Genomic DNA, 17,425 nt, shown 5'->3' on the forward strand with positions numbered 1-17,425 from the left:
CAGTGTCTGGATCACTTTCTGTCCCCACAAAACCTTCCCCTCCCTGGGCAGCCTTGAGAGGCTTTTTCACAAAGTTCCTGGCAAACACCGACCCAACCCCTTGGATCTTAACACAAGGAGAATTTAACCATCCCCCATCCTTTCCTCCACCAATTCCTGGTGAGTCCAGATCCAATCCCCTTGGATCTTAACACAAGGGGAAAAAAATCAATCAGGTTCTTAAAAAGAAAGCTTTTAATTAAAGAAAGAAAGGTAAAAATTATCTCTGTAAAATCAGGATGGAAAATACTTTACAGAGTAATCAGATTTATATAGCCCAGAGGAACCCCCTCTAGCCTTAGGTTCAAAGTTACAGCAAATAGAGGTAAAATCCTCTCAGCAAAAAGGAACATTTACAAGTTGAGAAAACAAAAATAAGACTAACACACCTTGCCTGGCTATTACTTACAAGTTTGAAACATGAGAGACTGATTCAGAAAGATTTGGAGAACCTGGATTGATGTCTGGTCCCTCTTAGTCCCAAGAGTGAACAACCCCCAAACAAAGAGCACAAACAAAAGACTTCCCTCCACCAAGATTTGAAAGTATCTTGTCCCCTTATTGGTCCTCTGATCAGGTGTCAGCCATGTTTACTGAGCTTCTTAACCCTTTACAGGTAAAAGAGACATTAACCCTTAACTATCTGTTTATGACAGTTACTATTATAGCTACAATTTGTTGGATGAGAAAGAAATTGGCTACCATCAGTAGGAACCAAAGTTATGCCACCACGTAAGCTTATTAATAAGAAATGTGGCAACGTGATAGTTAAAAATCAAGTCACCAAAGAGTTTTCGCCATTTTGTTTTGCTTAAGTTGTTGTTTGCCTTCCATATTTGTCCCTTTCGTTATCACTCTGTTGGCACTCTTTTTGACATTTGGCAGGAACTTGTGGCAGGAAATAGTCACATGACATGGAATAGTCTGTCCAGCAATGGGAGGTAATAAAAGGACTGTGAGCCCACCATCAAGGGTGGTCTGCTGCAGTGGCAGCCCAGTGCCATTTGCCCGTGAGAATCATCTGTGCCTGTGCGACAACTAAAGAAGAAAAGGATTCCAATTTATCTGCCTGTTACCTGTGTTCCTGATCCTGTCCTCGTCGTGTCATTGATCCTGGTCCCATGTGCTGTTCCGAAGAGATCCTGAGTTGTGTTCCTTGTGGTTCCTGTCTATGGTCCATTCTGTTCATGTCTCTACAAGACATGGTGATGGTCATTTATTGATTTACTTGTTACCTGCCTATCTTGTTTTGGGGTCCCTGACTTTATGCCAAACATTGGACGTTAACACCCGAGTGGTTTTATTAATATTGGCTTAATAAATATTTTTTTTATTTCTAGTATACCTGCCTTTCCTTGTATCCTAGAGTCGGACAAATCACCACAGGCGATAGATACGGTTGGGGGAAGGGACTTGTAGAAGGGGGTTCTTTTGTAAATGTTAGCTTCCTGAGTTAAAACTAATTTGTTTTAGCTTTCTCCGGTTAACAAGAATGCAGAATGTCCAAGCAAATGGACATCTACCCCTGGGGGAAGAGGTGTACTTACTGAATCTCTTCCCTAGAGAGGCCAGGCTGAATTGCATGGGGCCCTGCTAACACCACCCACGTGCCCCATGAGATAGGACAGGATTGCGGTACTAGTTAACTAGAAGTTCTGTTTCTGACAGGAACTGGAAACTGCATATGTCATTGGAACAGGCATCTGCAAAAACAAGCCTTCCCTGACACAATGGAAAGAAAGCCATGTGGGCTTCTAACTCTCAGCTTCCTGGCAGAGGGTAAGTGGGGGAAGGGCCTTGCAGTACTTCCCTTTGAAAACAATACCGTCGCATGCTGCAGGGATGGCCCCAAATACAGTACCTGACTATAGGGAGGCTGCTGACTTTGGGCTTATTACTGCAGTATGTTTAATATAAGGGCAGTGATCAGTATTTAGAAACCCTGAGACAGCTTGCAAAGACGGGGCTCGGTGCCAGGCGTTACAGGAAGGGGGATTGGAAGTTACTGAGGGGGAGGGCTCTAGAAGTTACCAGGTTGGAAGGGTCAGATGTTATTGGAGCAGAGATGAGGTGTAACTGTTGATGGGGGAGCACAATTGAAAAGTTCTGGTGGGACACATGAGCGCTCCATGCATTGCCTCAGAGAGGGTTTCAAACTGTGGGGTGCACCCGTCGAGGGGGCACAGAGTAGCATTTGGGAGGGTTGAGTGGGCCTGGGCCAGTGATGCCAGATGGCTCAGGCCAGCCCCATACGGTGGGGCTTGGTGAGGGAGCACCACCTCCACCCTCTGACTCACCTCAGCGGGCCACCTAGCCTGTCTGGGTTGGGGTAGGACACACAACCAAAAACTAACCCAAAAGAGCACCTTTTCAGTTTGGCTGCACCCCCGCCCATCAGACAAACTGAGTGGCCCACTGGGGTGAGTCAGGGGGTGGAGATGGCACTCCCTCCCCAAGCCCTGTAACATTGCCACTCACCCCACCCCCAAATGTTCCTCCTCGCATGCCCAGGGGGGACACACCCCATAGTTTGAAAACCTGTAAACGTAGAAGCTTTCACTAAATGAAAGGCAGGGCCAGCCCTGCTGCAGCGCGAGGGGAGCAGTTTCTCCTGGGCAGAGCCCCTGCTATTGAAGGGGGAGAGCAGCCTCTGCCCTGGGAACAGACAGGGGGTGCTCGCGGTCTGCAAAGCAGGCAGCGGGAAGCACTGGGACTCCAGCAGCAAGGAAGGAGAAACAGCCCCATGGAGCGGGATTGGGGGCGGGGAGAGGGGCTCAGCCCACAGCCAGCCACCCTGCTGCTTCCTCCCCCCCCCCCAACCCCAACCCTGACGCTCCACAGACACATAGTGAGTGCCATCATCAAAGGGAACCTTTGCCTCCTCGCTGCTGGGCATCCTGGCAAGAGGCAGCCTGAGGCCTTGCCCACCACCCACTGCCCTGTGGGGCAGAGTCTGCTGTTGCTAAAGGAATGGCAGGAATCTAACGTGGGGGGAGGGGCATGACCCTGTGTGCACCCCCCACATGTCACCTCTGCATTGGAGTGAGAGTTCGGTCTCTTGCTGGGAGAAGTTCTGGGTGTTACAAGAGGGAGAGTCTGGGAGTTATCTGAGGGGAGTTATACTAGGTGTTATTGGAAAGTGGGTTTCCATTAGAAGATGGGAGGGATTTGGTTACTAAAGCAGAATGCATCTGGAGGCATTGATACACCCTCACAAATTGTGTTTATCCTCCTGATGCCCTCTGATTTGTTTAAAATTTATATGTAAAATGCTTCATTTCCCACAGTTTCCTTCAAAGGTTTCCAGGGAGCAGAGTCTCTCTCAGCCCCCACCAGCACTGAACAGCACTGTTCCAGTCTCTCCTCCAGGTTAGAGGAGGGCTCTGGAGTCAAAAGGACCAAATACTCAGCTGGTTTAAATCAGACTAGCACCACTGACTTAAGTGGCACTACACTGATTTACACCAGCTGGGGATCTGGCCCAGAAAGGGGGAAGGACGGGCATGGGGAGGGTTGCAGGGTTACTTAACCAACCCTGGGAAGAGGATCAGGATTCTGTTTGAACTCTGGGCTATGGTTCAGGGCAGTTCTTATTCTTTCCAAACTGGTTCTGTCCCCTGCTTCCTGTCAGCACCTCTATCCCTCACCTAGCTGTTACAGAGGAACCACCTCACAAATACAATAAACAACTCTTGGGCCAGCAGCAACCCAGACAGGAAACCAGCACAAGGCTAGAAAACGCGCGGTCTCCAGGCAGCCACAGTGCTGCTGCTGCTGCCGGCATCTTTACTGAGACTTCCGGGGAAGGTGGCTACAGATGGTTTCTCTGATCTCTCATGAGTCCACTTCGCAGCTAGAAATCTCAGGCTTCAGACAGAGTCAGCCAGAGGCGTTTATTATGTAGCATTCAGAGAACTTACAAAGCCGTTGTCTCTCTGCAGCTCTTACCAGAAGCCACAAAGAGCTGGGCCCTTGGGTCCACTTTTGTTAACCCCCCCCCTCGCGCCACAGCTCTTAGGTTCTCAGGGGACACTGTAACCATGTCATGCAGCTTTTCGGTCAGTTCCCTTTTCCCCACCAGTTCTCACTGCTTTTTCTGACCCGAAACCTTTCCTATTGTCCTTCTTCTCACTGCCCAGCCCCCTACTTTACTTCTCCTGGTCTTCTTTTATTTTAATCATCTCTCCTCCTACCCCAGCTCTGGTTCATCCTCTGCCTCAGCATCCAGATCCTTCTCCTCCCCTGACAAGCTTTCTCCCCCTCCCCCGCAACCTGCTGCCCCTTCCCACAGGATCTGAGCCCCATCCCCCAGTTTGAGCTACTCTCCCATTGGCGGCTTCCTTCTCAGGACAGCATTCAGTGCTGCTGCATCATCACTGCTGGCCCTAGTAGCACCTCAGTAACTCGAACCTGCACCAGGTGCTATTGCTGGGCCCAGGGTTACTACATTTTCTGATAACAGCCTGTGCAGTTGCTCTGATAGATGCAACAGTTACTATGAAGAAGGATTATTATTATTTTGGTATTGTGGTACAATAATGTCCAGAGGCCCCTGTTATGTTTGAGGGTGCCATTGTGCTAAGCCCTGCGCGCGCACACACACACCCACACACACCCTGACCAGAAGAGACTGAGGGGGGACGGGACATTTTCAATAACATCAATGTGAGCTAGGTGTTTAATTGCCATTGACTTTCAATGGGAGCTGGATACTTCACTGCCCCAGGTTCTTTTGAAAACCTTATTCTCTACTTCAGGCAATAAACAGAGTATTTGACTAAAAGAAAGGTAAGCGGCTGAGGTGTGTGAGGCAGGCAGAGGGAATGGTCAATGACGGAGTAGACAGAGCCGGCTGTCATCACTGTAAAAGCGAGTGCCGAGGTCATATTGTGAAACTGATCAAAAGAGGAGAGTGGGGAATAGATCTAGAAAGGCCGGGGGCCAAGAACAGAGCAATGGGGCATCCCCTAGAGGAATGGTCTAACATGCGGCACACAGCCACCACCCTGGAGAAAGAACAAGCGGCTTGAGAAGGAAAGATGTGAAGCCAGAGGGAGGCGGAGCAAGTGACACCAGCAAAGCATTCAGGAAGGATGCGGTGCACAATCATGGCAAACACAGCACCGAGAGCGAGGCTGACAAGCAGGGTGAAGGGAGCCATGGCCAGCTGAGTGAGGAAGAGCATTCAGCAGCCTGAGGAGCGCTCGAGGCAGTTGGAGAAATGAGAGGAGTTGACTTTCTCTAGATAAGGAGGATAAGCTGAACATAAGGGGGCGAGGGCAGCAGCAGAGGAGGGTGGGTTCAAGGCTGGGTTGGTGGGTAGGAGGTGAGAGCTGTGGTTTTGAGAGCAGTCAGGCCAGCACATTCAGTACACAGAGCTGTTGATCTTTCAAGTGATTCAGAGACAATGGAGAGACAGAGTGGGAGGGAGATGCACACATGTGACAGAATTGGGAACGGAAGCAGGCATCCCACACACCGGTACAGATCATTAACCAGCGGCCCAGCCTTTGCAGCCCCGCTGTCAGACAAGGAACAGCCAGGCACATTGTGCCACACCTGGGCTGATCAGGGGCCCTGGAAAGGGGCAGCACTGTATGGGGGCCTGAATGCACCCCACTTCTGCCAGGCACATCACAGAGGTTCATTGCAGACCCAGCGCCTTCTCACAGATTCCCAGGCCATAAGGGACCATTGTGATCATCTCGTCTGCCCTCCTGTCTAACACAGACCATGGCACTTCCCCTCAGTGATTACTAGAGCAAGTCCCAGAGCATTTCTCGTAGCTGATTGATTGACAGTAGCTGGAAGGAGCAGCTACCGCACCATGCTGTCGCTAGTGCTCATGTTAGAGGCAAGGGGTAATAATAGGAACTGATCAATGGCCTGGTGGTTTAAGAGCCCTATTTGCTGCTATAAATTGGCCCTAGCTTTACAAGTCAGTTTGGCCTGCCCACATCCAGATCTCCCTGACTTCTGCTTCCATCTGTCAGTTCTAAGCCTACGGGAGCTGTCCCCTAGCTTGTAAATACAGCCTGTTAGCCCCAGTGCTCCTTCCAGCTGATGTGAGAGCCTGGGGCAGAAAATGGAACTGAAATCTTGTACCTGGCAGCATAGAGCAATAATTGCTAGTGCTAGCCTTCATGACCTCGCAAGCCCAGAACGTGAGACACTAGGACAGAGATCTGCACCGTTGGCATGGCCACGTGAAGGGTGAGTATCTTTTTCTCCCTGCTGACATGGAGCAGCGCTTTTAATTGGCACATCTCCCCTGCAGGGAGCCAGCCACAGGGATACAGCAGCAGATGGATGGGAGCTAGAAGGCAAGATGCAGGGCTCAGCGAAACCATTCTGGGTCCATACTTGAGCTGTCAAGCCTTTCCTATTTCTCATTACGTCCAGTAAGGATGTGAGGAGAACATGGCTCATTTATCCAATCATCAGAGGAGCACACTGCTTTCCTGTCAACAGCTGGGCATGACGGAAAGGTGCAGGCAGCTCTTACAAAGGGAGGCAAACTCTGGAGAAAATGCCAAATTATTCTGGGTCTCAGCTCAGACAAATAGATAGGATTAATTTACACTTCACTAGCAACTTTTATACTGAAGGGGCCCACAGCACCTGACAAACTCTGGTCTCCCTCTAGGAGTCACCTTGGCCACCACTGAAATAGAGTCACCTCTGGAGTGGAAAACAGCAACTGGAATGCACCACAAAGCAACAGGACACAGCAGGTTATGGAGTCAGTACTACAGGGGCAATTAGGGAACCAGGATAGAATTATCTATGTCAGAATGTGCCTCTGTGGCTAACACCCTAGGGAGCTGGCCGAGGGTCCTACGAGGGGGGAGGGGGTCATGAATAGTCAGGAACTTGTTTTTATGTTTTATGAAAGTCAGAGCCTCCAGCCGCACAATGCCTCCAGCTCCATGTTGGAGCGCTACATCAGTTCGACGCAGAATGGAGTGCCACCTGCACACCACAGCCTGAACTTGTGATAAGCTTTTCTTAGAAGCCTCCCCTCCAAATATTCATCAAAGCTGACCCTGCTTAGCAGAGACAGTCCCAAGGACAGGTTACAAGCACAGCAGAAGTTGGCTGGCCTTTCATAGGAGTGGAACATACAGGAGCAAAGTCACCCATCTTTCAGAACATTTTATCCTCACTGCTCCTGTGAGCTGGCGATATTGGAAGCCTTGGTTGGTGCATGGTGTCGTTGCATTTCTGACACAGTTTGCTTTTCAAAACCTCACAGGGCTGAAGGATTTTCTGGGAAAGTTTCAGGGTGTTGTATCACCCCGGCCTAGCAGACTCCTGACCCTGCCGGTATGTAGCTGTGAGCAAGAAACTGATGCATCAATTGTTAACACACCAGATTCCACCCTGCCGAGAGGGTCCACTGTGGGAACCCATGCTGAGGCTTCATTACAGGCTGCCCATCAAACGGGCCATGCTGCCGTTCGCAGACTGCAGTGCTTCCCAGCTGTTCTACAGCCCAGAGCTCATAGGGTCAGCAGAGTTTTCTCTCTCAGCTATGCTTTAGCATGGATGGAGCTAAGGTACTGTTTAAACCTGGCTTATGCACTGGCATGGCCAAAATGAGGGCTTTGTCATGGCAAAGAATGCACAAGTCACCATTTTAGCTGAAAAACCCCTCAAAAGTCTTGCACCACACACCTCCTGTTTGCCCCCCACCCCCGTGCCTGATCTCACTGCACATGCCCCGGCTCATCACAGACCAGTGGCTGACCTCAGCAGGAGACGCTTTACTGCTTGTCCTTCCCACACCCCAGCTCCAGGTGTGGGCCCCTTTGGGATTGTCCAGGCGCCTCTCCCTGAAATACCCACAGCCAGGCCCCAGCTTAAATATACCCATTTAATATTAGATCATCCTTCTTTTCAACCCACCTTTTGGTGCACTAGCAAAGAACCGACTTTTTCCTCACCTACATGTCTATCTAGAACCATGCAGCACTTTGGCCTTTTCTGTTAATTTGCTGCTCCCTAGTGGTCATTTTGCAAAACTGCATGTCTGTAAATGAGCACTCATACTGTGTGTTGTTGTGGGTACATTATTATACAATCTTACATAGACTGGCATTACAGGTGGTATTATTCAGTATTAGGATTATTACTGGTAATTCTTCAATCCCCATGACTTCCTTGCCCTTCCAGTCAGTCACCATAAATTCACCCCTTTCCCCTCTTCCCTTTAACTTGATGTTCGGTTGTTTAAAGATGACACTAACATCACCTTTCTTGAACGTGGTCAGACAGTTCCAAAGCGACGTAAACTTGGAATCTCCTTGCCTCAGCGCCAGCAAAGGATGGTCTCTCTTGAAATGACAGTTCCTTCAGTGACAAGTAGAGTCACCACCTCTGAGATGCAGAAGAAACAGCCACTGGACCAGGGATGGGAAAACTATGGCACACAGGCCACATCCAGCCCAAAAGATGTTTTAAGCCAGCCTGTGAGCCATACCACATGGCTCAGCTCCACTCTGACTGGGGTGCTGGATCAGGGGCCGCACCATACAGCTCCCAGATCAATGACACGGCCCCATTTCAGCTCCTACGTGCTCCAATGGGAGCTGCAGGGGAGGTGCCTGCGGATGGGGCAGTGTGCGGAGCCACCTGGCCGTGCCTCCACATAGGAGCCAGAGAAGGGACATGCCACTGCTTCCAGGAGCTGCTTGAGGTAAGCACCACTCAGAGCCTGCACCCCCAGAACCTCTCCCCATGCCCCACCCTGATCCCTATCTGCTCTTCAAACCCTTTGATCCCAGCCCAGAGGACCCTCCTTCACCCTAAACCTCTCATCCCCTCCCCAGAGCCCACACCCCAGCCCCAATTTTGTAAGCATTCACAGCCCACCATACAATTTTTATTCCCCAATGTGGCCCTCAGGCCAAAACATTTGCCCAGCCCCTGCACTAGACACTTCCCACACCTGAGCCCATGAGGGACCCCTCTTACTGCCCTGTCTCCCCCAGGATCATTTGCCCCACCCCAGCGGGCAAGCCTTGGGTCTGTCCTGCTTCCTGGTCCTTGGCACCAACAGGTGCCATTGTGGTTTCAGCAGTTGCAGAGCCTGGCCTGACAGAGCCAGACCCAGGTGCTGACCACGCTCCCAGACTCATGATATGCACTGTAGTTACCAGATCACCATGCTGCCATGCATGCGCACAGCTTACAGGGAATGTTGGCCCCCGTGAAAAAACAAACTGTATATTCAATCTTTTAACCAGCAAGGCAGTACAAGCATCAGCAAGGCTGGTCAAAAACCTGCCAGCAGGCAACCCCAGTGACAAATACACAGGGGAATTTGTGAAAGAAAAGAACTTTATTTTATAACTTCTTGTGGAAAGTTTAATCTCTTTATTAGGAACAGAATCAGCCAAAAAAAAAAAACACAACTTGCAACTGAACATAAGCATGTACAATTAAAAACCAAAAAGAAAAGCAAAAGCTGGGAGATTTCTCCTCCTGGCCTTATATCGCAGTAATAAAAATCTTTAACAATTGCTGTGCAGCTGCAGGGAAAGAGCAAATAGAAATGTGGTGTTCTGCCTGCCTGCAGAGCATCGAAAGCTGGCTAGCATCTTAGCTTTCCCTGGACCTTCTCCCACCTCCCAACACATGAGCCAGGACAGGACACCACAACTGACCACACTCATGATCAGCACCCAGTTCAAGGGGAGAACCCTACTCATGCACATTCTCACCAGGCGGTTCCATGGTAGAGTCTGGTGGTAGGGGTCTGCCTGCAGGGAAGGGGGCGGGGCGGGGGGAGAAGAGGACTCCTATGGAGATCCTGCACCCCTAGGTTATCACTTCCCACAGAACTGGAGACTCATTCCACTATATTTCCTGGGTACAGGGAAGATCAATCCAGCTTAAGTTCAACTGAGACCTACACTGACAGTAGCAGAAATGTCTCAGAATTGTGCCTGTGAAGAGGAGGATCATTGAGCCCTGGGTTTAAGAACCAGCCTAAGATTGTTGTCACCCTGTTTGCCTATAGCTGTATCCGCTACAACAGGCAGCAGACAGGTCAGAAACCCCAGAGCTGACTGGACCCAGCACTTCTTTGGCAATACTGAACTCCCCCACCCCTCTCCAGATCCCCCACAGCACACTATCAATGGGTATCCCCACATTTCTACCTGGATGTTCCCAGAAGGGATGGGATATAACACCCCCCCACCCCCAGCAACATTCATGTAAAGGGCTCTGAGCAACATTCCAACTGAGAGGAGATGGCCCTTTGGATTTTCTCAAGGTGTGAGGCCAACTCTCTCCCCAGCATAGAAAGTCTGAGCCTAACAGATGGTGTGTTTCCTAGCAGCTGAGAAGGTTGAACAGTCACCTGTGGCACATGACATCTAAAAACCTTCCCCTCCCTACTACTAGACCTGCAAGCGCTTATAAATGGAGTCCTAAAATCAGAGGAAACAGAACCGGAACAAGCTACCCAGTGTCATCACCAATACAGATCTTTGCCATCAAAATGTGTGAAGTGGATCTTCAGCTATTGTGTGCCATTCTCTCCAGTTCCCAGGCCAGGAGACAGGGAATGTTTCCTTGCTGAGGTGTTTGCAGCCCGCATCAGAGAGTGTGTACAAACCACCCCTCAGTTCTGTTTTCATAGGATTTTTTCTTTTGTGGGTGGGGGGGGGTGAATATCAGTGAATGGTGACCAAATGGAGGTTATAACAGCATTCACTAGAGAAAATGCAATGCAATGTTCTCAGCCACCACAGCTTTGCCAATGCAGCTCAGCCCTGAACTGCATCACCTGCTTTGACTTTGAACTGACCCTCACCTCCCCAGATCTCTCAAAGCAAGGGAAGCTTGATTTCCTTGAACCCACCCCAGCCCTCATCCCCCACCCCACACACTGCAAACATAGCTCAGCCCAAACCAGCAGTTCCCCAGGATAGACTCACCTGCAGTTTGCCGGTGTTCCTTTCTCCTGGCCTGTAGGGTCCCCTGCTATCTTGATTCCCCTTTATAGCTCTGCTAACAAGTCTCCATCAGAACCCCACTACTCCACTCCCAAGTCTCTTCTAAGCAAAGTCAATGGGTATAATATTGAGCAGGCTCCAGGATGAGCCCACTTAAGGAAGTCTCTAAGCTACAGCTGTCTGAGCAGATAACACAGAAGAGAAAAAGCCCAAGCACACACAGAGGTCCAGCTTAATCAGCCTGCAGTAGCCAGACCATTATATTTCAGGCAGTAATGCCTTAAGGACTACACCATTCCACACTCTCAGCTTTACACTAGCCACCTTTTCAGAATCACAGGTGGATGCCATGAAAACCCTTATGATAAAGGCAAGCAGCCCAGTGACACAGCAGCTGCAAATCACTCATCTCACTATGCAATCAGCATCAGTGGAAGGAAAACATATAACCACCTGTTGGTCATTACTGAGCAACAAATATACTGGGAGACCCAAAGTCATCCTCTTCCAATACATCCAGCCATCACAGCTGGTTCACATCTCTCAGCATCACATAATAACTAGTTATGGGTGAAATGCAAAGGATTAGGTTCAGATAAGCACCCATCACAATGAATGCTTATCTCAGCCTTCCCCTGACCTCAAGTCTGCAAAATGTGGCTGGAAATCTCATGAGAATAGGCTTTCCCAGGAAATTTCTGACACATCCTGGTTTTGGTCTCAGGTTAAATGTTGTGTCCATCCTGGTACCTAGCCAGGAATGTCAGAGGGGCAAAGACATGAAAAATAATAGGCGGGGCGAGGGTTACCCAGCTCCTTTTAGAGCATGCCAAACAGCTTCATAGCTCAGGCACAGTCTTATAAATAGGCAAATGTTCATGGAGTTGGGGGAGACTTATTAATATTTGAACCCGTTTGCCCATTGCTAATGATAGCGCCCAAGCATGGCTTTTAATAAGGTTGGCAGGCCTGCAATCTGTGCGCATGTGGACTTCCCCCTCTAATTCAGTTATTTTGCAGACAAGTTCTTACATGGAATGAGACTATGGAATACAGAGGGGATGCCCCCCCCAGGCCCCAGGATGGTACAATGAGCGTGTCTGATCAGGGATCAATAGGATCAGGGAAAGAGTCGCACAGAAATTCCTCATTGTTGATGTCAACAACCACCTCTGGATCCGGTGTCACCTCAGACACTGCCTCCATCTTGGGCTCTGCCTCAAGGCCTTGACAGGTCTCTGTGCTTTCTGGAAAACAAGTGAGAAATGGTTATAAACATTTGCTACTGTCTTAACTCCACCTCTGCTGAAATCCTCACCCAGACTTTCATCTCCTTTTGCCTTGACAATTGCAACTCCCTTCTCTATGGCCTGCCCCAGTCCCAGCTCTCTGGTCTCCAGCACACTCAGCCACCGCTGTTTCCTTCTGACAGGCACAATAAAGCACAACTGCTTCAGCCCATGCTGCAAACTGCTCCATTGACTCCACATTCAATTCAGGATCCAGTTCAAGATCACCTCCCTTGTTTTTAAATCCCTCTAGGGATTTGCCACAGATAACAGCACAGAGCTCATCTTTCTCTAGTCCCCTCTCTGTTTAATTTCTTCTCACCCAGAACTGGTTTCCTCTCTGTCCTTCAATACAATCTGGCAACTATTGCTTTGAGACAAGCCCTTGCCATCTCTCTCTGCCTTATTAACTTTCTGTATATTTTCAAATCTCTGATCTAAACCATATCAAGTCTCCCTTGCCTATATCTCTACATTTAACTCCTCCTCCACTATTATTGTACTATCTTGCTCTGTAACTGTATTTTTTAACTCTGCCAAGCATTTTAAGGGATACAATATATTTGTAAGATGCAATACAAGATAAAACTATTTTATTACGGCTCCTGTGGTAGAAGCAGCTAGAGTTAGGGCTGAGTTTCAGTTTCCTTTCCAACCCCTCGTTTTTCACTTGCTCATCATGACTTTCTCAACGAGAGTCTTTGGTGCTGGGATTTTTCATGCCAAAAAACCCCACATGCAATTTATTTATGAAGTTAGAACAAAATGAATTTCAGACATTTTTGAATCAGAGAAGCAAGTTAAAAACATCCTTCTTCCACAGGCTCCTATTGAAATGCAGCACATGCATACCTCAATTTCTCTTGATACACTGCCAGAAAATTTAAACATACCTTGTTTTATTGAATCATAGAATATTATTGTATTATAGAATAGCAGGGTTGGAAGGGACCCCTCAGGAGGTCATCTAGTCCAACCTCCTGCACAGAGCAGGACCAATCCCCAGACAGATTTTTGCCCCAGATCCCTAAATGGCCCCCTCAAGGATTGAGCTCACAATCCTGGGTTTAGCAGGCCAATGCTCAAACCACTGAGATACTCCTCCATAATGAAGAAGGGGGATTTTCAATGGGAAGAAGATCAGTTCAATGTTTTAAAAGGTTGGCTCACTAAAGCTGGAATGATTACACATGTACATTAACAATGATTATGGCCCTCTGACTTAATGTTTTGCATCAGCAGAGTACAAAGCACCTTACCAAGGAGGTCAGTTTCAAGGTCACCCAGCACATCAAGGGCAGAGCTAGGAACAGAACCTGTATTTCCTGAGTCCTAATCCAGTGCTCTGTTCATCAAACACACTTGATTTATTTTTGTGGCACCTTTGTCAATAACCACTGAAAACCGAGGGCATGCAGTTTTGCCTAAGGATAATTGAACCAATGGTGGATTATGGATAACTCAACTAAGGCCATCTCAGTAAAGGACAGTTACGTTGAGGCCACAGTTAAAGATGCCAGAGATAAGGAAGTCTCACGTAAAAGTCTCCCAGTTAAGGCAGCTTCAGTTAATATGGGTTAGTAGCAGATATGCTGCTGTTAATGTTCATTTAAAAAATCAGGGAAAGTAATTGCAAAAAAATGAGTTCAATGCATCAAGAACTCACACAGAAGATTTAAAAACAACAGTTTCTATCCCCACATTAACCTGGCCGCATTACACATATACCATGTTTTCCATTCCCAATTTCTTTGATTTAAATGTGAATGTATTACTAATTGTGGCCCCGATTCAAGAAAGCAACACAGCGTGTGCTCAAGCACCTCTGACTTCAATGGGATTTCAGCATGTGCTTCTGGCTTATCACATTCTTAAGCACTGTGCTGAATAAGAATGATTTCTAGAATTGGGGGCAATGTTAGTGACTCGAGCTTATAAATATACTGGATATGCAGGGTGGGGAGCTAACATTACAGTAAAATTGCAAAGCTGTTTTTAAAAAGATATTTTTAATAACCAGAAGGTAAAATGGATTAGCCCATCCTCTGCCCCATGGCAGGAGGTGCATTAGTGGGGTATTGGTGCACTTATTGGGTATTAAAGGCACGAGGCCACAATCCACCAAGAGCTGACAAATGCACATACTGATGTGGCTTAATGAGGTATTGACAGGATAGTGCTGGGAAGCTTGCACTGCCAGTAGCCATGTTCGGTCTCCAGACTGTCCAGCCAACTCTTTCCACCCTCACTAACATACATCAATTTTATCCTCCTCCAATTTCCTAAATGAGTTATTTCTCAGGCAGCTACAAACCAAGTCCATGTACCAACCAGGGTTTGGAGGGCTGTCATCTGGGGCAGATGGTGCCTCATGGTGGTCTCCATTTGGAGGGCTCTTTGTTCCTTCATTGGAGATGACTGACATCGTCATTCCCTCTTCCTTTTCCTCCTCTGTAGAAAAGCAGATGAAAGATTGCAAGGAACCAGGAACCAGGCCCCACCCTCCATAAACTCTGGAAATATTCAGTGTGAAGCCTGGCTTTTCACACTAATCTTTGTCTCCATCTCACATGGCCCTGGCGCCATTCCCAGAGCAGACTGATACAGGGTATTGACACTATCAGGGCCAGCTCTGGCTTTTTTGCTGCCCCAAGCAAAAAAAAAGAAGGGGCAGTCCGCCGGAGCGGCAAAGCAGGGGGGAAAAAAAAAACACAGCGCGTCCAGAGCGGCAAAGCAGGGTGGGGAAAACAAAAAAACAGCATGTCTGGAACGGCAAAGTGGGGGGGTGGGAAAAATGCAGCAAAGCCGGAGCAGCAAAGCAGGGGGAAAAAAAACAACAACAAAAAAACACAGCGCGGCCGGAGCGGTAAAGCGGGGGGGGGGGGACAAAAAAACGGCGTGGCTGAAACGGCAAAGCAGGGGAAAAAAAAGAAACCTGCAGCACAGCCAGAGCGGTAAAGCAGGGTGGAAAAAAAACAAAAAACACTGCACGGCTGGAGCCGCAAAGCAGGTGAAAAAAAAAACAACCTGCGGAGCGGCTGGAGCGGCAAAGCGGGGTGTGTGGGGAGAACGGCGCGGCCGGCAAAGCAGGGGGAAAAACAAAACAAAACAAAAACCTGCAGGGCGGCCGGAGCCAGGGGACTCCCTGTGCTGCAGTGTGCGCCGGGTCTAATGAGGAGGGAGCGGGGGGCAGAGAGAGAAGGGGGCGGCCAGGGCTTCAGCGGGGCGCTCACCCCGTGGCCCCGATCACCACGCCGCCTGCCGGGAGGGCTCCGCACTGCTCCGGTCAGTGGGGAGGGAAGGACGCGGGCTGCCCTGCCGAGTTTGCTGCAGGGCGCTCCCGTCCTCCGCACCGCCGCCCCCTACAGGGCGGCCAGAGCAGGAAACAATGTGCCGCCCTAGCTTTGGGCGGAATGCCGCCCCATAGAATCTGCCGCCCCAAGCAAGAGCTTGCTTGGCTGGTGCCTGGAGCCGGCCCTGAACACTATAAACTTTCCAAATTTGGAGAGCTGACAGGATTGCTGCCTGTGGTGGCCTGGCTATGTCTGAACTCAGAGCACAGAGGGCTTGATCCCGACAGGAGATTCAGTGGTAGGAACAGGTGCTCAGCTCCCTTCAGGATCAAGCCTAGACAGAGTAGCAGGGCTTCTTTAATGTGCCCCCACTGATGTTTTCAGCACAAATAGCTCCTGCCAGCAAATCTGAGGTAAAAACAAAAATATTCCTTCAGGAACTCACCAGTAGAAGACTTTTCCCCAGCAACAAGCAGGTTTTTACAAAGCTCAGTTTTACTGGGACAAGGGCACTAATGGAAGGAAGACAAGACTAGCCACAAAGTCTAGTCAGTACCTATGGAGAAGCTGCACCCAGCAAATTGGGAAATGGAGCTGTGTTTAGACTGACCTAGGACAGGCTCTTCTCAACCCAGTGAGAAGCAGAGAAATCCTCGCTCACCTGAAGGCACCGGAATGAACTGCTGTTTGCTTTTCAGAGAGCAGCAAGTTATCAGTGACGCTATAACAGCCAGGACAATTGCACCCCCTCCACATGCTGCCAGGGTGTAAAGGAACAAAGGTTGCTGCAGCAGGTCTCCTGCACGAAGAACACAACATGTTAATCAGAGGAAATGAAGTTTGTCCTCCTGAGCTGAAGAAGCCCTGCAGCTGAATTCAAGTCAGTGAAGAATACTGCAGAGGTGGGTGGGCTGGGGGAATTAGGAAGAAAGGATGGACTATGTGGTTCTTAATTGTGTTACAATTTTTCTCTTTATTCCCCTTCCCAGACAGAGCTAATGTGAAGCCACCAACATGAGGCACGGACTGCAGAGGGCCTGTCAGAAGGTCACACACAGGTTGGTAAATATTATCCAGCACCTCACTCATTGACTGGGGATTTGTCATCTACACAGATTTAGGGTATGTCTATACTACCTGCCAGATCAGCGGGCAGCAATCGATCCAGCGGGGGTCGATTTATCACGTCTAGTTTAGCCGCGATAAATCAACCCCCAACCGCTCTGTCGATTCTGTACTACACCACCATAAGAGGCGCAGGTGGAGTTGATGGAGGCGCGGCAGCAGTCGACTCACCGTGGTGAAGACACAACAATAAGTTGATCTAAGTACGTCGACTTCAGCTACATTATTCACGTAGCTGAAGTTGTGTAACTTAGATCGATCCCTCCGCCCCCCAGTGTAGACCAGGCCTTATATAGGAACTGAATTTACTTCAGAGAGGTAGAGAGAAATGGACAGAAAGACAGGCAGATGGCGCAACAGACTTACAAACAGACAGAGATCCTCCAAAGCACTCCTCCTGTTTAAGGATGGTTTGTTCTGAGGTAGGACATTCAGAAGAAAAACATTCTTCTTCCAAATATGGTAAATATATGGAGCCAAATTTAACCCAGTAAAAATTCACTGAAGTCAAGGGAATTGCACCAGGGTTAGATTTGAACCATTGATTTTATTATCACTTGGTTCCTTTTTCATCTAGTATTCCCACACCTTGAACTAAGTATACCTGTCAGTCTGTTTAGTTAGTCACCTTGTCTAGCTAACTACCGTAGGTTGTTTAGCTAACTAGTCAATTTATCTATCTACAGTGTCTCTCTCCACAGGGACCATTCTG

The 17,425-nt window shown here is 48.8% G+C and overlaps 1 protein-coding gene across 4 annotated transcripts in view; it reads right to left on the minus strand.

The window, feature by feature from the left end:
• Positions 1-1,133: 1,133 nt before the first annotated feature.
• The window catches only part of LOC120395430 (T-cell surface antigen CD2-like), a 45,745-nt gene continuing 29,453 nt past the window's right edge, over positions 1,134-17,425 (minus strand). For 3 of the 4 annotated variants that reach the window (XM_039519848.1, XM_039519836.1, XM_039519858.1), the window contains 3 exons: positions 16,250-16,387; positions 14,627-14,746; positions 10,351-12,253 (listed from right to left, as the gene is read on the minus strand). In XM_039519848.1, coding sequence (XP_039375782.1) covers positions 12,111-12,253; positions 14,627-14,746; positions 16,250-16,387 — 401 coding nt within the window. In that variant the 3' untranslated portion in view covers positions 10,351-12,110. Of the gene's footprint in view, positions 1,233-10,350; positions 12,254-14,626; positions 14,747-16,249; positions 16,388-17,425 lie in introns of those variants that run through there. The other variant, XR_005592629.1, reaches the window with a different exon arrangement.

Source organism: Mauremys reevesii, linkage group 1 (genome assembly GCF_016161935.1).
Source record: "Mauremys reevesii isolate NIE-2019 linkage group 1, ASM1616193v1, whole genome shotgun sequence".
In the NCBI taxonomy this organism is placed as follows: Eukaryota; Metazoa; Chordata; order Testudines; family Geoemydidae; genus Mauremys; species Mauremys reevesii.